The sequence below is a fragment of the Lytechinus pictus genome, chromosome 2, assembly GCF_037042905.1.
Source record: "Lytechinus pictus isolate F3 Inbred chromosome 2, Lp3.0, whole genome shotgun sequence".
Lineage (NCBI taxonomy): Eukaryota > Metazoa > Echinodermata > Echinoidea > Temnopleuroida > Toxopneustidae > Lytechinus > Lytechinus pictus.
This window is the reverse complement of record NC_087246.1, coordinates 11991776-12014003: the sequence shown is the minus strand read 5'-3', so window position 1 is coordinate 12014003 and position 22228 is coordinate 11991776. Positions and strand designations below refer to the sequence as shown.

The following is a 22228-nucleotide window of genomic DNA, read 5'->3' as shown; positions in this document are numbered from 1 at the left end:
CAAAACCCAAATTGGGTGAGAATCTGTCCATGGGGCCCCAAGATATGACCTCATGAATACATAATTAGCCCCATTAAAGTCAATGTATTATTGACCTGGTTCTAAAAGTTAGGAACCAGGCCAATAATACATTGACTTCAATGGGGCTAATTATGTATTCATGAGGTCATATCTCAGGCCTCCAAGGACAGATTCTCACCAAATTTTGGTATTGGTTTTTTTTCATCATGTGCTACCAAAATATGGTATAAAAAATGCTGAAATGCAAAAACAATTTTTGTCTCACCTGCATAGCAGAGTGAGACTATAGGCGCCGCTTTTCCGACGGCGGCGGCGACGGCGGCGGTGGCGTCAACACCAAATCTTAACCTTAGGTTAAGTTTTTGAAATGACAGCATAACTTAGAAAGTATATGGACCTAGTTCATGAAACTTGGCCATAAGGTTAATCAAGTATTACTGAACATCCTGCCTGAGTTTCATGTCACATGACCAAGGTCAAAGGTCATTTAGGGTCAATGAACTTAGACCATGTTGGGGGAATCAACATCAAAATCTTAACCTAAGGTTAAGTTTTTGAAATGTCATCATAACTTAGAAAATATATGGACCTAGTTCATGAAACTTATACATAAGGTTAATCAAGTATCACTGAACATCCTGCATGAGTTTCACGTCACATGACCAAGGTCAAAGGTCATTTAGGGTCAATGAACTTTGGCCGAATTGGGGGTATCTGTTGAATTACCATCATAACTTTGAAAGTTTATGGATCTGATTCATGAAACTTGGACATAATAGTAATCAAGTATTACTGAACATCCTGTGCAAGTTTCAGGTCACATGATCAAGGTCAAAGGTCATTTAGGGTCAATGAACTTTGGCCAAATTGGGGTATTTGTTGAATTACAGCCATAAATTTGAAAGTGTGTTGGTCTAGTTCATAAAACTTGGACATAATAGTAATCAAGTATCACTGAACATCCTGTGCGAGTTTCAGGTCACATGATCAAGGTCAAAGGTCATGTAAGGTCAAAGAACTTTGGCCACGTTGGGGGTATTTGTTGAATTGCCATCATATCTCTATAAGTGTATTGGTCTAGTTCATAAAACGTGGAAATAAGAGTAACCAAGTATCACTGAACATCTTGTGCGAGTTATAGTAGTTTTCAAAATCAGCACTGCTGCTATATTGAATCGCGTGATGCAGGTGAGACGGCCAGAGGCATTCCACTTGTTTGTGACGTCATCACTTCGAAACTCTTTAATAGATGTAGTGTTAGTAGTGGTAATCATAATGAAGGGTGTAGACTGTCAATGTGGTCATGAGCTGCAGCGTCCTGAAACAAAAGAATGATTATAAATATTTGTGCATCTGATATTGAATGTAATTTCCCCATTTTGTATGTAGCCTTTCACAGATTCAGAGAAAACACTCCCTGAGCAGACTGATCCTTCAGACGAGGTCTCTGATCCCGACACATACCTAGTAGCAACTCGAAAAAATAGTGTAAGTTATTCCAATATTTTACTCCATCCCTAAACAAAGAGCAGTTCGATAAAATTTCCTTTTTTGTATATCCGACCGCCATTTCTTTCCCCTTTTATAATTTTACCTCACAAACTACTTAAGCCGTAATAAATTTAGAACATTACAACTTTTTATATGAACTAGAAACATCATTTCTTGGTGTCCCACAAATAGGGGTTATATATACCATACTGATGGAGCTGCCCAATATTACACAAAGAAGTGCTTGATTTCAATAATTAATGAAGGAAAAAAAACTGCTTTTAACGTACGTACGTTTTGAATCATCTTTGCCAACTTCATCTTCATCATCAATGACTGAATGATTCGTTGGGTGTTTCATAAAGCTGTTTGTAAGTTACAAGCAACTTAACGAACAACTGGTGATCCTTTCTTGTGGTAAGTTATACACAGCAGATTTCCATTGGCATTAATTAAGTCCCCAAGGAGGGTCACCAGTTACTTGCAAAGTCGCTCGTAACTTACGAACAGCTGTATGAAACACCCACCTGGGTCCCGTAACACAAAGATTAGCGATTAATCGTACGCTTGATTTTCACTCTGATTTTTCCAATCATATAAAATTGTACAATCATTGCTAAGTTTTGTGTTTCGGGAACCTGGACTAAATAAGTAATGAGTAGAAATCAAAATTTCCTTGGCAATGTCAAGCAATTGCTGACATTCAAATCTAACAATAAAATCTTTATTAAGAAAAGATTAATGGTAAGTTTTTCTCTCTCTATTTCTCACAGCAAAAACTTTTATCAGAATGGGACATTCCTTTTGAGCAGCTTGAGATACAAGACTTAATAGGAACAGGCAGATTTGGGGAAGTACATAAGTAAGTCACATAATTTACTATTTTTTGTTTCATTTTCATCAACATGTATGTTGCTTGCTGTGTGTTAAAAGCCTCTCTTTTTTCACTGACAGAGCCATGAGTCATCACTTGTTATGCTCTGGTTAATTCTGTTTTTATCCGTAACTGTACTTTTCCCTCTCTTTTTTGCACTGATATGCTAAATAATTTTTCAAATAATGAAAAACAATCATTGACCTTACAAAGATGATACATAAACAATAAACAAAAAAAGAAACAGAAATAAGAAGAACATCAAATATAAAAGGAATTACAATCTAATTCCATATTTACATAATATGCAGTTATTTTTTATTTTTATATAATGGAGCACATCAGACCTTTCCACAATAAAGCCTCATCATTAATTCAAATGTTTTCCTCGACTTCCCATTCGGTGTAAATTTACAAAGAATCAGAAACCCAGAGAAAATGTGATCATCAAAGCAAACTTTTTAAAATCAAACGATAATGAATGCATTGTTTTGTTTGTTTTTTCAGGGGTAAATGGCATGGGGACGTTGCAATCAAAATGATGGACATCGATACTGATGATGAGATGCAATTACAAGCTTTCAAGAGAGAGGTGAGAATTTTCATGCATATTTGATTGCTGTTGGTTAGAATAATAGAGGTAGCTACCAGCCTTCTGATTCAGATCCTTTGACAAACAATATATGTATCAATACTGTATGGCTTGTTTTTTTAATGGATGGGAGGGGGCAACCATTTCAGATATTGATTGTCAAATTTACAATAGTATTGTAATAACTATTTTTATTTTTTTAATGAAATTTTCATTCAATAACTAATGAAACCAAATTCAACTTGAATGGTGATATGATTAGGATCTGGCAAGGGTGGAGGTTATTGATTTGACTGTTTGTGGTCAAGAATCCATTTCCAGTTTTCTTCTGGTTTTGATAAATATCTTTCCCAAATTGATGAGTTTGTTTGATATTATGATTTTATAGTTGCATTTTTTCCCTTCTTTTTATTCTAGGTGTCCTTCTTCAGGAAAACTAGGCATGAATTTGTTGTTCTATTTATGGGAGCCTGTATGAGGCCACCTCATCTAGCTATTGTTACAAGGTAAACATATTTATGGTTTGTCTCAATTTGAATAACCACTTTTTTTGTAAATACGAAGATTAAGTTCCCTAATTCAATATACCATGACTTGTTTATTGAAAAGGTTTTAAGAAAATGATTTAGTTTGGGTTATCCCAGATATATTGACAAACCTTTGCCTAAAAATCTAATGGCTTTGTAGAGTCTCGCATGAGTGCGCATGCTTTAAAGGTAACTTTTTAAAAGTCATAAGGGTAATAGTGTGGTTATGTTGTAGGGTTCTTTTTAGGAGGTTTGTTTATGTTTAAGGGTTGTGATGGATTAACATAAAATTGTCCTTTTCATAGTTAAAGAAAATATAATTTGAATCACTTAAAAAATATCAACATCATATAATGCTACTAAGACGTGGTGTCAGTTGTGTTAGCAAAAGAGATGGTTGTTGTCCATGGTTTGTATTTGTAAAAAGCAATATTTTCAAAGATTGACATTTATTATGTTCTGCAAAGATATATTCTATGACATTTGAAGGAAGTGACAGTTGTGCTTATTCATTAATTACTCGATATGTCAATGTTAATTTTACACAGAAATTATTTGATGATTGTAGGAACAAGCTAAGTTGACTTTCTTAAAGCCCTTTTGTGAAAAGTGCTTATTTAATTTAAGAAAATCTATTTGGCTCTGCATAGTCAAGTAACAAAGTTTAGCATGTAAAATAATTTAAATGTTGCTAACACTTTGGGACATTTTTTGTATTGTAATCTAAATGACTTCATCAATGTCAAGATAATGAAAACAAATTATTATTCAACACCCCATCATTCCAAAGCATGGATAAAACAAGTCAAATAATTTCTAATTATTTCAATGAACCTTTGCATGCACCTGAATTTAGTTAACTGGTTATGCTATGTATTGATTACCTGCCTTTCTTTTTGTCTGTTTTATTTCATTCAGTCTTTGCAAAGGACAGACGTTATACACTCATATACACCTCAGGAAAGACCGCTTCAACATCAATAGGACAATACAAATAGCTAAACAAATAACAGAGGTAAGATTATCTCCTGTATTTTATTTATTATTCATATTCAGTCATTCATCAGGAGTATGTGAATCCTCAAAGTTGTACTGAGAAAACATGGTTGACATCTGTAGTCTAACCATGAGAAATAAATTGTGACACATAGTTATAACACCAATATTCAGTTTATTAGCATACATGTACTTTATACTTGTTTCTTTCCTTCATCTGTTCTCTCATTTTTCTGCTTTTATCAAATTAACCCTATGTCACTGTGGACTTCTCCTTTATAAAAGAGATAGAGAAGGAGTTTGTAATAGAGGGAGAGAGATAGAAAGTGTAAAATTTACCCTTTTTTTTACTTTAGATACCATTCATTCCACAAAACTGAAAGAACCAATACTTCTTTAACTGCAATAACTTCTTCACTAACATTCAATTCCTGAACTTTTTATATTGACTTGCATCTCTCTTGCTCTCACAGGGTATGGGCTACTTACATCACAAGAAGATAGTGCATAAAGACCTCAAGTCCAAGAATATCTTTATCGAGAAAGACAAGGTTGTGATCACAGACTTTGCTCTCTTCAGTATAGGCAGGCTGTCCAAGCAGAAAACGTAAGTTCAAAAAACAGCAGTTACTCAATTGTAAGTCTCAAGTAGACCACATGATGATAACCCAGCTCGGAGTTTGATTCTGTCTGAGCTCCTGAATATGCTTAGTTTGTAGAATGTTGGACAGTGTTGTCCCTCCAGTGGTCAGCATTGGTCAGATCTGTTGCCACTCAAAATTTCTTATCTGCACCCTATGAAATATTGCACCTGCCCAAACAGCACTGATTTCCTCATTGTCAAATGAAATGATAAGCAAATTATAAAACAAACTAAGTTTTATCCATCTGAACTCCTGTGACAAAGTGTTGGTTGATTTCCTAATAACACTAAACATTCCTTGTTCCAACCCAGTTGCTGGATATAGTTCTTTGAGGTTGATTTCCTGTATGCAGTATTCTTGTGATTTTTTTTTAGGTGGTTGGTCACCAGATACACCTTTTAAATCGTTAATTTCTCTCTGTAGACCATATCTCACATTCATAATCTTTTCTATTTGTTTTTATTCCAGGAGGACAGATACTTTAGTAATTCCAGATGGATGGTTATGTTACTTGGCTCCTGAACTCATTACATCACTCAGTATCAACACTGATAGAAACCAAGATATGGAACTACCTTTCTCAGAGAAATCTGATGTCTATGCCTTTGGGTAAGAACTTGTTACTAGAGATGCTAACTGTTACCCAAAAAAAAGAAAGAATAGTATTTATTACAAGAATGTGACAGGTGTATGAAAGGGCATCAAGAAAAAAGGATACAAAGTTGGGATTGAAAAGAAGAAAAGAAAAAAATGGGTGCAAACAAGCTACTTAGAATGTGAAAGTCATTGTAGCTTTTCCAGCATTGTGACTGGCTGAAATACCTTCCACAAGTGGAGAGTATGCATACATCATGTGCGGGAATGACTGATGGAATCAAATGGCAAGGGTAATAATAAATCTGTAAGTGTTTAGACACTTACAATGTATGACTTAAGTGTCTTGTAAATAACCAGATTATTGTTATCATTATTTTTTATCAGGACAATATGGTATGAACTGTTAGGAGGAGAATGGCCTTTCCACAAACAGCCAGTAGAGACGGTCATATGGCAAGTTGGCAAAGGCTTAAAACAACCACTCAATCACCTACAAGCTTCCAGGGATGTTAAGGTATGTTATCCTTTTTTTATTAGTAGCCCAAACAAGATGATATATACTAGAAGGTAAATTTTGACTGCTTTTGAGGGTATGGTGAAAATTATTCCCCAGGTTGAAATTGGTTATCACTGTTTAGATTGAAAAACCATGGCCTGGTCTGGCCGCTTCCTGGCTTGATCTGCATCAGTGTTGGTTAGAAACACGCACAGCCTCGATGTTGTTGAGATCATCAAGCCCAGGTTAATGCTCTATCCTGTGTCTTTCTAACATGTTCCCTAGCAGCCACCCCCGACTTGGGACGGGTGGCGATGGGTTGAGCGCTTTGGTCCCGGGAACCCTCCCTCTCTAGCTGCTGGAACTCTCAGGACATCTTGTTGTTTCAGTATGATTGGTCATGTCTGGTAAGGCTAGGTATCACTAGTGATATTAAATACCACCAGCGTGCCAAGTCAATGCCCCTACTTTACCAGGCAGTCACCTAGACTGGTAACTGCAAGGTAGGATCTGCATTATGGAATATGGCGAAATGAATGCAGCCTCCATTCAAGGCATGACTGGTCACAGGGAGTATATACCTAGCCTTCATGTCAATTTTAGTTGGGTTGGGCCTCCTGGATTTCTCCTATCGGAGGGATATATGGTCTTGTGATTAGCTCCCAACTTCCGAAGGTCTTGTTGTTTCTTGACAGCCACAAAGAATATGTAGACCGTAGTGCCACTCTTGACACAGCATCCAGTGCAACCTTGATTTCCTTTTTTGTCAGGCCAAGGAACTTGAGGCAGGTTCTCAGTGATTGGCTGGTAAAACCTCTAGATCCCACTTCAACTGGGAAGTAAACAAGTTCCCATCCTGCTTCTTTTCATTCTCTGATGAGATCCTCATATTTGCACTTCTTTCTGAGGTTTGCTTGAGCCATGTTCTCCTCTGCTGGGACTGTCAGTTCTACAACTATTCCTACCTTCATTGAAGGTGAATAAATTATAATATCTGGGGGCCGTTTCATAAAGCTGTTCGCAAGTTAAGAGCGACTTTAAGAACGACTGGTGATCCTTTCTTACGCGCTAAACCTTTGCTAATGAATATACCATTTACCACAAGAAAGGATCACCAGTCATTCTTAAAGTCGCTCTTAACTTAACCCTAACTCTCCCAGGGTATTTTGATTCTTGTCCTTCCCGGGGGGGGGCCATTATGGCCCCCCCTTAAGATCTCGGCCGCCGATCGCGCGAGCGACGCAAAAATTTGCACGCTGGTAGTGTGCGATGTAATCTACAAGGCTGTATGGTAAAATTTTCCAAAATAATGAGATTTTATTTTATATGAATTAATTATGCAAATTTATGCATAAATCATACTTTTTGCTCTAATTCACTAAATAAAGCTTCTAGAATGCTAATTTTTGGTAAAAATATTCTTTGTAGCATTCTTAACAATCGCAATTAAAAAAACTTCAGTTTGGAAATTAATTTCTTATGTATTTTATTGTTTTATGAATTTCTTATGTATTTCCTTGTTTTTTTACTTTTTGTTTTTTATTGTTTTTTCAATGGAAATTGTTCCAGACTTAATTCTGATCATAAACAAGGCAAAATTAATTAAGTTTAATCAGTAAAAGTAGAAATAATGATACATTTATGAATTTTGGCTAAATACACAATTTGCATTTGATTTGTAAATGAAATCACGTTTATGAGCAATTTTGGCTCTGACATGCACTTACATAATGTTGCGTAATGTCGTAACCGTGTACTCGGGCGTCACAAATTTGGGCTCAAAATTTGCGCGAGACTTGAAAGTAAAAAGTCAGTGAGCGGCGAGGTCAAAAAATTTTGCGCAGCAGATATATCGCAAAAATTGTCGAGGGGGGGGCCATAATGGCCCCCCCCCGGGAGAATTAGGGTTAAGAACAGCTTTATGAAACACCCACCTGGTCTACTTGACGTGGTGACTATTTCTGGAGGGAAGGGTATTTTGTCTTCATCCCATACCACCTTCCAGTTCTGGATTTGTTTTTGTTTCTTTGTCCCCATCCAGGTTACATTATTGTATTGTGTGCCTTTAGTTGATTTGAAGGCAATGCCTCTGCATGTGCCATCTTTTGCCTGTGTTCTTGCTCGAAGGATGGCTGGAGTCACTTGGTGCAGTATCTCCCGTAGGACTGTATCATGTCTCCAGTTGTACCTTCCTGTTCGCAGTGAGTACTGACAGCAGTTGAATATGTGTATCATGGTGCAGTTGTTGTATCCACACAATGCACATACTCCAAGTGCCTGTTTGTTCCAGATTTTGAAGTTGGCTGGCGAGGGAAGAGTGTCTTGTATTGAATTCAAGTAAAACTTGAGCATTTCTGGTGACCATGAGTAAAGGAGTTTCTTCCACTTGATGTCTAATTGCATGGCTATTTCCCATCCTAGTCATCTTCCTTGCTGGGCCATGCTATACAAGGAAACCAACATCTGCTCCTCTGCTACTTCTTTTACCAGCCCAGAGATGGCATTTCTGTGTTCTCGCCTTATGTTTTAACAACTCGTCCTACATATTATCCATTCATTTTCATACGAGTTCTTTTATTAAGAGTTATTTTCATTTTCACAAGTTTTAATTAAGAACTAGACAGAGTCCTGAGGAAGAATAGATTGTTTAATGTCACTGTTTATATCATGCCATCAATATCCCATAGAATTTGTTTTTTCATAATGCTTTGCAATTTCATTATGTCCTTGTATGCTATGTTTTCATGTTTTAATTTTTTATGCTGATCAGGCAACTCTATAAATATTTGAGAATAAATGAAGAAATTAGAAGTACCTTTCGGCATTGAGCTAAACCTGAACTGAGTTGATGTGTAAACGAGAGAATTTTAACCTGATTTGAATTTGTTGTTTTCATTTGTAGGAGATCCTAATGTTGTGTTGGTCATATGCGCCAGATAGCCGCCCCATCTTCCCACAAATAAGGAAAACCATTCTGAGACTACCAAAGAAGAAAGGTCTACACCGAAGCCCCTCCCACCCGCTCCATCTATCCCGCTCAGCTGAATCAGTCTTATGATGAACAGGAAATCGCCACAATTACTGGCGGAATACTGACATTGCGGCAATGGCAAAGAGAGAGACTTGTCTTATTGTTCAGTCTGTTGTACAATTAAAGCCACCTGCATGACTAGAAGGTTTAGGGTAGGTGGCATCTGTGGCTTCATGGGATATCTATGAAGTCTCTAAAGACCTTTGTTCATCTTGTAGGAGCTGATCAAAGTGTTTCAGTGAAGACAGTGACATTGGCAATCTTGGAAGACAACCCAGGGAATCTGATGAAATGAATCCAGAGAAATGCCACATCCTATGGATCAAGGACAGTCCTCAAAGAAATAGCCTTCTCAATCTAGTTTCTTCATTGGAAACTCAAGTGCTGATTCTTGATGATTCTGTTCTATCCTTCCACTCCAGACTATTGTTTTGGGATGTATTCTGAACAGACACCCAACATGAGCAAGCTACTCCAATCTATTGACCTATTCTTTATCGGTTAAATGCCAATGTGTTTAGTTTGAAGACTAGTAAGTCTTGAAAGCACAATCCTTGCCATTCGTCTTGCTCGGCTGCTTCAGTTTCGGTAGCCATCATTGTTGGTGGCTCAAGAAGAACGTCTGCAGCCAGTGAAGTTTGGTAAAGATAAACGATGCTGGCTCTTTATGTTAAACAAGTTTACTTTAAACACCTGAGAGGGTTCTTCAAAATAGTTTGGTGCAACTCATTTTAAAATTTAATAATCACATGATAAAATCTCAAATTGAAAGAAAAATAAGGTAACTGACCTTTCTCATTTAACAAGTCAGTCTTGTTTGCATGTCTATTTATTAAAAATTTGCATAGATGTCATGCTTGATCACAGGTTATCCACATAGCATAAAATTTTCTTAATACTGTGAAATTCCGAAATCAAGAAATTGGCGTGTACTTTGCGAAACTCTGAACCTTTATCTTTCAACTGCCGAGGAAATACTAAAATACCAGTCAACACATTCCAGGAGTACACTCTCCTAATCCCTCAGGATTTTGAGAAGTTTGAATTTGATTTTGATTTTTTTTACAAGTTAACACAGCCCCACAGACTGGCTTTTAGAATGGTGTCATTATTGTAGGTTTATCTGTATCAAAACGAGTTGCATCTTGCTTATTGTGTTCAGTCATTGACATTATTTTCTGAGATTTTAGGTGAGATTCCCACTAAAATTTGTATGATTGCCGACAAAAGTGTAAACTTTTTTCTTTGTAAGGGAAGTCAGGCAATATAATTGAAGTCAATATCTTCTTTGTGTCTTTGTCAGCGCTCATAAATTGCTAGTTGATATACACTGTACAAAAAAAGATTATTATGATAAATATGAAATACTTTGCTTCTTAAAGAAATACAACTTTCACAAATATCAATTTCACTTCTGTGCTGGTGGATAATTTGGTATTGTACCCATAAGGCTATTTTATTACCCATCTTTGTAAAGGTTTTGTTTTTCGCACTATTTACAAGTGTGAATCAGGCAATCATCAATGTATATCTGTTCAAAAAGTGGACTTAACAAAAAACATCTTTTAACAAGAAAAGTGTCTTTTATGTACATGGAATATTGATAAGGTTATCTGTTGATCTTATTTTGAATATTTTGCATATTTTTATTGTTAGTCAGTTTACCATGTTGTTCCATGTATTTTGCTTCTTTTTTTTTTTTTCTCTTATTTTTTTTTTAAATACTGACTCATTCCTTTCTGTCTATTTCTTGAGAGTTATACCAGCTGGCCTGGCATTGAGATATTTTATCATCAATATGAAATTTTATTACATATTTAATTGTATTATGTTGCTATTATTTGACTGACGTTTATGTCATTTTATGTGGGTAAACTATTTTCATAGTCTTTTAATATTGCATCAATATTTTTCTATTTTCATTTTCTCCCTTCTCTTCTCTCTGCTCTCTCTAATCTATCATTCAAAGTAGATTTTGATTACTGAAGTATATTTGTTTGGTATTTTTTGTGGAGCTGTGTGACCACCCCCCCCCCCATACCCTGTTGGTAGACCAGAAAATGAAAATCTAGTTTACTTTAAGTTTTTCAATCAAACGATTTGTAGAGATCCTAGTATCCAGATTTATAAACATTCAAAGATATGATACATGTATTATTCTTTGAATTGAATGAATAGATAAAGTATCTTTTTTCTTTTTTGTTTAAAAATACAAGCTGTATTTAACTCATTGTTCCTGTTGTATGTCTGTCTGTTATACAATACAGGGCAGAATTTCATTCCAGTTGAGATTTAATACTTCTTTATTTTCTTAAACAATATAAAAATACTTAAAGATATCTATTTTCAAAGCATGTTGGTAGTCTCTGTATCTTTTTTCATCAACCAAAACTAAAACATTCTTCAAAAATTACTAACTGAATATTTTAATTTCCCCCCAAATAAAGTCGTCATTGGGCCTAGTTTGTAATTTGCAGGTTTTTCAGGAAATCATGTCATTTCCCTCATATGAAAGTTTCCTAAGCAAGGCTTACGGAAACACTTCTTTCAATATCTTTGTCAATCATAATACATGTTTATTAAAGTACAAGAAAAATGTCAACATTTAATGTTCATTTGTACTATACTGTAACAAGATGATATTCTCTATCAATACTATGTCATGGTATATCATGGTATATGATGATCTTAACTATTTAGTTCTGTGGGAGAAGTCCTTTGATGTATTGGATATTTTATCAAACATGAAAAAATACAAGTAAAGATAATGCATGCTTGACATTGGTAGATGTCTCAAGATGGATGTTTTGTTTGACAACATCATTGCTTTAATTGCCATTCCAAAGATAAAGTGTTATGACTGGAATAACAGTTTTAAGTTTTTCTGAAAATTTTTACCTACTTTTGTATATTTTAAGAATATTTTGTCTCGTAATTGCCCTAATATGTGAGACTACACATAATTTTCAATAATTCCATACAATCTGTCCCAAAAGTTGTACCTTTATAAACTTTGAAATGTTTTTTTTAACGCCACCTGCAATAGGAGGGGAGATGACAATTATCATCAAAACAACTCTTCTTGTGTCATAACTTTTTAGATGAGGAAAAAAATCTTTTTAGGATTGTACATGATTTCAAAGATTTTAATTGTACATCTTTAGTAGCAATGCCCTTTTATAATTGTATGCTCTTTTTAATACCTATCTGTATTTTATCTGTATTTATAATTTTATATAATTCTTCTTTCGGGTTCCACTTGTTCACCAACTGTGTGTTTGTGTGCTTTATGTGATCTACGTCTATCTGGTTTCATTTCTTATGTTATATGTTTACTAAATATATTCTTCATAATGACTTGAAATATTATTGAATTAGCGAACTGCCTGGAATCATGCCAAGTAAAAATGCTACTGGCAATAATAATATTTGTAAAGGGGGTTGGTAATGAACCTCGTAATCTAACCCTTTTTAAAAAGGGGTCATCATTTGTCTCGAATTTTCAATTTTAAAAATTATTATTCAAACTCGAGTGTGATAAGAAACCCAATGTGATGTATTATGTTGAAATATTTGTGTATTTGTGCATTAATTGAAAGAAATTGAGAGTTTTATTTTTCTGTTTATGTATGGATATTATATTTCTGATATATCACCCTAGTATTTAAATTCTGTGAAATGTACATGATGTATGTATTTTGATTTATTTACAACAAATATATTGCATTATAGACAATATGCATAGTTCTGTACTTCAATCATAATACACATACACACAAACATAAGATATTTGTAATTTTGTGTTTTGACATGGAAATAGTTGAATAAACAAATATTATCACATCTCCTGTGATATGAACTTTAATTCTATATATGGATTTCATTCTTATTTTCATTAATGCCTAGTAAGGGTAAAATTGAATTATGGCATGGTTCTATTTGCTTCAATTTTAACCCCCCAAACATTCAAATTATCAACACTGAAATTTGATGTGATAAGTTGATATAATTCTTCATACTTATCATGAACTTTACTAGAAAATGCCAAAATTCCTTGATCCAAATGCATGGTTGAGTATCAAAATACCAAATATTTGAGAAGGGGAATATATATGTTTGGGTACATTTTTAGGTAAACAGCAAATTTTATTGAAAATTTTTTACACATTGTTTAAAATCTGTGCATATTTCCCATCAAGTCAATGTTGGGTAAGCTTTGTTTTAAGTTTGAGCAATGGTTGAATCAAACCATGGTTGTAGATTTGAAATATATTTGATACCATATGCCAATTTCAAAGGTCATTTTGGGGGATTCATTGCAAACGTTTGTTCATAAAAAATATAGGTGAAATAAAAGCTTTAACTAAGTTTTTACTCTCTTGATTACTTATAATCAAATGATTTCACCCCTGGGTAAGTTAAATGTCGGTTTATTTTTATTTTCGTTAGTTTCTATCTCATTAACACAGATGTACTACTGAAGATACATCAGATGGACATGACAGTTTAGGGAAAATCATGGTTTCCATTAAGGGTCTAACTTTAAGAAATATTGGACAATCCTTCAAATCATGCATTTCAAACAGAATTTAGAGTTGCATGTATATACTTTCATTTTCATACTGAATATTAATCTTTGATTTTGGGGTTATCAGATATCACTGACTGATATCATATCTTATGTCACATCTGAAATATATAATCTTTGTGTGAACCGTGATTTGGTACGTAATTCAGAAAGTGTATATACCAAACATTTAAGGACTGTCTGGCATATCTAGCAGTATTTATGTTAGATTACATTCAAACACAATACATCATTCATAAAGAGATTTCACTCCCCCCTTTCTATATGTATGTGTCCTGTCACTTTGGTTATTTATAGTATGTGCAAGCCATGTATCTCCTCCACTCAATGTAATTGTCTATATAGTGTAACCTCAACACAATGTTTTACTTTGATCTAAAAATGAGGCATGTTTATAAATTGAATATGACATGACAACACCTAAAAGGATGCAAGATGATAATGATCATGTATAAAGACATTATGTGATGAAATAAATAATTGTAGATTTTAAATAAAATCTTGTTCCTGATGATAACGACATCGCAGGTGCTGAGATGACAACAAGCAATGACAACTTCATAATTAAAATAAGAAAAAATGAAAATCTGTTTTTGGATTTCTATTCCTAAGAATGATGTATAGTAAGGAAATGGTTTGTAAATATTTGTAATAATTATGGTGGTGATGATTACAGTATCATGATAGTGATGATGATGATGGTGGTGGTGGTGGTGGTGATTACAATGTTGGTAATGATGCTGATGATGATAGTAGCAATGGTGGTAATGATCTTGGTAATTTTGATGATGATGATAATGCTGATGGTGGTAATGATGATGGTGACAATGATTAATATGAAGAATAATATGGAAAAAAAAGAAAGATAAGGAGACGAAGAACTAAAAGAGGAAGAAGGAGGCGGAGAAGGGAAATGGGAAGAAGAAGAAAAGATAAAGTAGTTGCAGTAAACACTTATGTCATGAGAAAGTCTACAAAACGAAGGATGCATGTCACTCTCATAGATTTAGATCTGATACAGTTATATCAACTGAATGAACAGAACACTGAAAAATTGATCCAAATCAGACAAGGAATTATGACAATTCAAAGATTTGAACCAGTTCTATATATGCATGTCTTCATGAATATGCCCTCTGGAGGACAACTACCCCCGGGGCAACTAATACCCTCCAGGACAATCACTCCCAGGACAACTACCCTCCCGAAAAACTACACCCATAAACATTAACCCATGATCCCTCAAAGTACCTTCGATTAATGCTCAGGGAAAATCCAAATAATTCAACCACTTTCCTGATAGTAGTTGAGACCAAGGAGAGTGAAAGAGAGAGAGAGAGAAAGAAAAAAGGGGGAAAAGAGAGGAGAAAAAAGAAGAGGAGGAAGACGAGTGAATAAAATAAGATGAGGGGAACACTTCGAAAATAAAAAGAATCTTTCATGTCACTATAAAATTTTTGCTCGCGCTTCACCCTCGCACTGTGCCTGTTAGGTGATTTTCATATCTTGTTCAATATGGAGTTTGAATATCAAGTTTGGAAGTCAATTTTTTATATACAAAACATATTTCACCTCAGAAATCAAACTTTAATTATTTTGTGTGATTTACAAATTGATTTTTTTTAAAGTGCTCTATAAAAATGTCAGTTTTATGTCTGAATATTAACATATTCTGCTCGCGCTGTGCGCTCGCAAATTTTGATTTATCAGGTATATACCTTTTATTTTCGTGTATTCCATAAAGTTTTCAAAATATTCCTTTCTAGGTCTGATTGTCAAAACGTATCAGCTAGCGCTGCACGCTCGGATTTGATTGGCGAGTTACATGTATGTATGTCTCAATATTGATTATATAACAAACTACTGAAAATGCCCTTTTCTTGACAGTTTATCAAAAATTTTGGCTCGCGATTTGCACCCGCATTGATGGTTAAAATATACTGAAAATACTGATGCATCCTATTTATAATTACAAAAGTGCTTGGAATGTCCAGTTTTCAGGCCATAATTTAATTAGATTTCGCGCCCTCATTAAGCATTAATGAATAAGATATTTATTTAATAATTGAATTGTCCCTTTTGTTTCATCTCGCGCTGAGCAAGAGGAATAGGAAGATAGTCACTTTCATATGCATGTCCTAAGGATATCCCGGTCCTCAAAGTAATAAATATGAAAAATATCAGCTCTTTATTAAGTGCGATCCATATCCACCTCACAATTTTCCTACAAAGTGCTTGAAATATAGAACTGAAATTGATTCGGTTTAGATTGGAATATCAAATAGTTTAAGCTCGCGCTTCGTGCTCGCTTTTATTTTCACGATAAAAGATGTATTTAGAATGCCTATCTATAGGTCTAAATATGAAACACGCGCGCGTATGTTTATTCAGATACTCAACTTGATCTCTATTTAAATCATTGTCCAGTTTCAGATCACAATATCAAAAATTTTCTGCTCGCGGTTTGTGCTCGCATTATTAATGTAAGAAGATTCCCTATTACTCATTCTTTTCATGATTTACAAACATGAATAGAGCGTCCCGTTTTTAGGTCTAAATCTCGATTTTTTTTCCGCTCGCGCTTCACGCTCGCATCAATTGTTTAGCTATATACCCATCCTGTTCACGATTACAAAAATTGATTGAAATTTTACATTCTTTATGTAGAAATGTCAATTTCAGCTCGCGCTTTGCGCTGGCATTATTTGATTGTTGAAATATGTAACGTCTTCATGGCTAAGTGCAAGCAGTCCTTAACAGGTACCTTTTCGATCAGTTCATAACGTATATAAAAAATTTCTGCTCGCGCTCTGCGCTCGCATTATTAATGTAAGGAAGATCCCCACTTACTCATCCTTTTCATGATTTACAAAACTTGAACAGAGTGTCTCGTTCAGTAGGTCTAAAATCTCGAAATTTTCCGCTCGCGCTTCGCATCAATTGTTTAGTTATATACCTATTCTGTTTCATTTACACAGAGTGCTTATAATTTCCATTCCTTAGGTAAAAATGTCAAAAAATTTCAGCGCTCGCATTATTTGATTTTTAAAATATTTAACGTCTTCATGGCTAACTGCAAGCAGTCTTTAACAGTTTTCCATCAGTTCATTTCTGCTCGCGCTTCACGTTCGTAGTAATTATTCATTTGCATACACATCTTTCAGGATAACAAACATTGCCCAGAATGTTCAAAATTTAAGGAAAAAATACACAAGGTTTCCAAAAAAAATTTGCTCCCGCTCGCATTATATGAATAAGGATTAGGGCCTATGATATTATATATTCATGTTTATTCATAAGAATAAAGTTAAAAAGTGACTATTTAATTAGGACTACCCCTTCAAAGAAACCAAAAATCATCTCCGAGCGGCCGATCGGGGAAAATATGGCTGAAAAAGAATTCCGCCCCCCCCCCATTGGCGAAGGCTGGATCCGCCCCTGTAATAGATATAACAATGTTGAATTTGAAATAATAAGGATGAAAATAAGAACAATGATTTTCATGAATATCATGGTCAATAATAGTTTCATATACAAAAAATAATAGCAATATAACTTATGAAAATTATGTTAACGATAAAAACAATTACTGTAATAAATAATAAAAATCGTCCTCATAACCTCATAAGAATGAAAGAGAAATGAGAAGATGAAGAATGATGCTGAAGATGAGGCCAATAAGAAGAAAAAGATAAAGATAATAACGATCACAAATGGAATAATGATCATGATTAATAATAATAATAATAATAATAATAATAATAATAATAATAATAGTAATAAAAATGATAATAATAATAATGATAAATGATAATAATCATGAATAAATAAAAATGGGATTTGTCTTAGAGAAGGGGAGTGATTTGGCCTAGCTACATGTAGTTATACAGGGGCGGATCTAGTCTTCGCCAATAGGGGGAGGGGAGGGAATTTTTTTCAGCCATATTTTCCCTGATCGGCCGCTCGAAGTTGATTTTTTTGAAAGGTAGTCCTAATAGTCACTTCTTAGCTTTATTCCTATAAATCAACATAAATATATTATAATCTCTTGAGCCTTATTTATAAGTGCGAGCTCGAAGCTTGCGCTAAACTTTTTGAAATTTCATTTATTTTGTCCTTAAATTCTGGGCAATAGTTGTGATCCTGAATAGATGTGCAATTAAATAATTACTGCGAGCGCGAAGCGCGACCAGAAATTTTTATATACGTTTTGATCTGATCGAAAAGTGACCTGTTAAGAACTGCTTGCAGTTAGCCATGAAGACGTTACATATTTCAACTGATTGATTGATTTTATTTGGCAAGTCACCATAACACATATACAGTAGCATTAAAAACAACAGGCTTGCACAGGATGACCCTCGAAAGCTTATTTCTAGTGGGGTCCTCGATATATAGAATTACGATAATAAAATGGTAAAATTATACTATTTAGTATTTACATATTTAAAAAAATAATAAATAAATAAGAATTTACTATTACCAATAAATAAGATATAAAGATGATATATACAAAAATAGAACGAAGAAGTAGAAGAGCAAGAAAAGACATAGGAGAAGAAGGAGGAGGAGGAATAGAAGAAGAGGAGGAGGAGGAGGAGAAGAAGGAGAATTACGGAAGAAAAAGAATAAGGAGAAGAACAACAGCAAAACCAGCGACAGCAATAACAACACGAAGAAGAGAATAGAAGGAAGAGAAGAAAAAAATAGAAAGAATAGAAGGACATATCGTTAGAAAAACTTCAATCAAACTATGTAAAATAAATAATAATACCTGGTAGAGAAGAGAAAAGAACGTGGTCAGTATTCAGGCTAAATCAATCGTATAACATATCATTTGCATCTTCTCTTTGACTCTCAAGTGAAAGATATTCTTTCAATTTCCTTTAAAATGCAAAAAGTTTCCCATTTCCTTTATATCACTGGGAAGGGAATTTCAATGTTTTATAGCATTGTAATAAAAGGAGTTACCAATACTACCTACCCTTTCTGGTAAGCAAAAGTTGAAATGACTGTTTCTTGTATTATAGTTATGTAAATCGGTAACTAGATTAAAATTTGATCCAATATAGTGATTCGATCTATTGTAATAGATTTTATGCACGTGGTGCAAAATAAGCTGTATTGATCTTTTGTTGACTTCAAGAAAGCCTGCTCCAGAGAGTTCGGTGTAGGGTGTAGCCCACATGGGTTCTGGGACCAGAACAATCAAATAATGCCAGCGCAAAGCGCGAGCTGAAAATTTTTGACATTTCTACGAAAAGAATAGAAATTCCAAGCACATTTTGTAATCGTGAACAGGATAGGTATATATCTAAACAATTTATGCGTGCGCGAAGCGCGAGCGGAACATTTCGAGATTTAGACCTACAAACGGGACACTCTATTCATGTTTTGTAAATCATGAAAAGGATGAGTAAAGTTTGTGATCTTTCTACATAAATAATCCGAGCGCAAAGCGCGAGCCGAAATTTTTTGATATTCTGATCTGAAAAAGGGTCAATTTAAGCTCTATATTTTAAGGACTTTGTAAGAAAATTATGATGTGGATGTGGATTGCAATTTATTTTTTTATTAATAAAGAGCTTACATTTTTTTATCATCATTGCTTTAAGTTTTGACATAGGACCGGGACCTTCTAAGAACATTTTGTCATCATATGAAAATGATGACTATTTTCCTATATCTCTTCCTACGTGCGAGATGAAACTTGTCGATATTCCATTCTGAAAAAAGGACAATTTGATTATTGAATTAATATCTTATTAATAAATTCAATAAGCCTATGAGAGCGCGAAATCTGTTAATATTATGGCCTGAAAACTAAACATTTCAAGCACTTTTGTAATTATGAATAGGATGCATGAGTTAATATATTTTGAACAATTAATGTGAGCGAAAATTTCTAGCCGAAATTTTTGATAAACCGTCATGAAATAGGGACTCTAAATTTGTTAAATAAAGAATTAATATTGAGATATACATAACTCACCAGCTGACACTTTTTGACAAATAGACCTGAATAGGGATATTTTGAGAACTTATGGAATACACGAAAATAATAGGTACCTGACAAATCAAATTTTGCGAGCGTGCGAAAATATTAATATTCGGAAATAAAACTGACATTTTTACAAAGCACTTTAAAAAAATCAATTTGTGAATTAAAAAAAATAATGAATGTTCGATTTCTGAGCCAAAATATATTTTGTATATTGACTTCAAAACATGATATTATATGAGCTCCATATTGAACAAGATATTGAACAAGCGCAAGCGAAAATTTACGGTGACATGATTTTTTTCTCCAAATTTTCCCCTCTTGTTTTTTTCAATCGTCTTCCTCTTATTTTTCCTATTCTCTTATCTCCTCTCTTTTCCCTTCTTTTTCTTTTTTTCTCCCCCCCCCCCCCCCCGGCCTTCGCCAATGGGGGGGGGGGGGCCTCTTGGATCAACCTATGGTTATAGGGCGCCCTGGCCCTGGAGGGTAGTTGTACTAGAATCTACATATGGCCCTATAATTATATTGAGAACATAATTATTAGAGGTGGATTTCATTCATCTCTGTGATTGACCATGGATATGTATAGGTCCATGGCCATGCCCATGGATTGACCACTAAACATCGCCTGTAAAGTCAACGCACCCGTACGCGTACGTTTTGCAATTTATGCGCGCGCTATTGTGAAAATACGGCTTCAAGGAGCGACACCTTAGCTTGTGCAATGACATAGCAACTCAATAGCCTTTTCAATTTTTCAACCTAAATTCACCTAGCATTCCGTTGGTAAAGGAGCCCCAAGTCTTAGCCTACATCTGAAGGTGATCAAAAGAGGAATATTGGACTATTTTGAAGCTCTCATCGCTCAGATTTTACATTACAAGATGAGCAACTCACCAGCGAAACCACCAGCGAGCGGCGGTGGCACTGCCTCGGGTAAGAAGAAAGGAGGTGGCTTCTTGCAGAGGAAAGCCAAGGAAAAGAAAGCTCATTCACATTCTGAAGAAACAGTTACTGAAGAGGAGCTTCTACAAAAGGAATTCGTCACACCAGAGGATGTTCTAAAGTTGAAAGACTGCACAGAGAGTAAGTACAGCTACACGTAACGTGAGTGGATGTCATTAGTTTAATTAAAGACTAAAGTCTACTAAAAAAAAAGACTCATGCCATGGACGTGGTATTGGTAAATATACCTGGACCTGGTACTGGTAGTGCCGTATGGTGAGACTACCACATATCGACCACCTCTTTTGAAACCGACGACCTTGCGCGCGTTAAAATTATTGCGTATTACAAACGATACGCGCGGGAGAGTAGGCGCAGTGTCCATAGAAACGGTATGAATCGATTTTACAAGAAAAAAAAGAAGCAACAAAAAGAAAAAATTTAGTAGAATTAAATCAAAATTGTATTGACCAAACCCAAACCCCGCTGAAAAACCAAGAAATCCGATAGGAAACGGCTTTAGAACAAATACCCGTCGTCAATCGTCGAATCATGTGCCGGAGCATGCAGTGGAAGTAGTGAGACGATCATTTAGCATGTTGACATCATTGAACTGATTTTGAAGAGTAAAAATATTTCGCCACCGTGACAGGAATCGGCCGTAAAATTAGTGTATCGCGGGTGGTCGGTTTCAAAAGACGGGTGCAAATGAGCAAGTGTAAAATCGTCGTATTCGTTGTTCGTCGATATATACGCGGATTGAATCAGAGTCGCCGAGCGAAACATGGGAATCTGATCTGCTCAATTTTCTGCACAAATGAGACGAAAACTGGGTAAAATTGAAGAATATTTTCGCAGATACGATACTTAGAAGATTAGGTGGTCGATAAGGGGTACTTCCAACCATACCGGTATAATCTGCATCAGAGTGCATGGGCATGCTGGGTATTCGGATCGGCTCAAAATAATAAGATTGTAAATTTAATTAGCTCCACCATAGGAAACTCTGGAAGGGAAAGTCCAATCTTATTAAATCCACTGACCAGGCTGAGGTAACTAAGTAAGGGATGTTAAAAAATTATTTTTAGATAAAAAGATTTTTCAGGGAATAATTTTCCTGGTATTGCCTCCAGGGGTGTGAGAGTTCAGATTTTTATCTGATTTCAGATTTATTTGTTTAGATTTTCAGCTTATATTTGGCTTTCCTCTGTTCAAAAAGTATGGGAGCTCTAAGCTCTTTCTATTTCAGACTTTTTCACTACTCTTCAGCTTTTTTCAGATCTTTTTATTTGTGACCACTCACACCCCTGATTGCCTCGCACTCGCAGTTTGCTCCACATTTTTGAAAGACTGCTATGCATTAGTCTTTTGTATATTAAAATGTTAGCATATTTTACATAGGACTGTACATTACTTAGTTGAGAG

At 34.9% G+C, this 22228-nt stretch overlaps 2 protein-coding genes across 5 annotated transcripts in view; both read left to right on the top strand.

Annotated features, from left to right (window-relative positions):
- The window catches only part of LOC129254810 (kinase suppressor of Ras 2-like), a 38049-nt gene extending 23948 nt beyond the window's left edge, over positions 1 to 14101 (top strand). For all 4 annotated transcript variants that reach the window (XM_064109672.1, XM_064109661.1, XM_064109667.1 and 1 more), the window contains 9 exons: positions 1411 to 1509; positions 2286 to 2374; positions 2894 to 2978; positions 3396 to 3484; positions 4424 to 4520; positions 4975 to 5108; positions 5614 to 5754; positions 6127 to 6256; positions 9141 to 14101. In XM_064109672.1, the coding sequence (XP_063965742.1) occupies positions 1411 to 1509; positions 2286 to 2374; positions 2894 to 2978; positions 3396 to 3484; positions 4424 to 4520; positions 4975 to 5108; positions 5614 to 5754; positions 6127 to 6256; positions 9141 to 9296 (1020 nt within the window). In that variant the 3' untranslated portion in view covers positions 9297 to 14101. The remainder of the gene's footprint in view (positions 1 to 1410; positions 1510 to 2285; positions 2375 to 2893; positions 2979 to 3395; positions 3485 to 4423; positions 4521 to 4974; positions 5109 to 5613; positions 5755 to 6126; positions 6257 to 9140) is intronic.
- Positions 14102 to 20507: 6406 nt separating this feature from the next.
- Positions 20508 to 22228, top strand: part of LOC129254811 (protein unc-119 homolog B-like) — a 47228-nt gene continuing 45507 nt past the window's right edge. Inside the window, exon 1 of the mRNA XM_064109650.1 lies at positions 20508 to 20944. Coding sequence (XP_063965720.1) covers positions 20743 to 20944 — 202 coding nt within the window. The 5' untranslated portion in view covers positions 20508 to 20742. The remainder of the gene's footprint in view (positions 20945 to 22228) is intronic.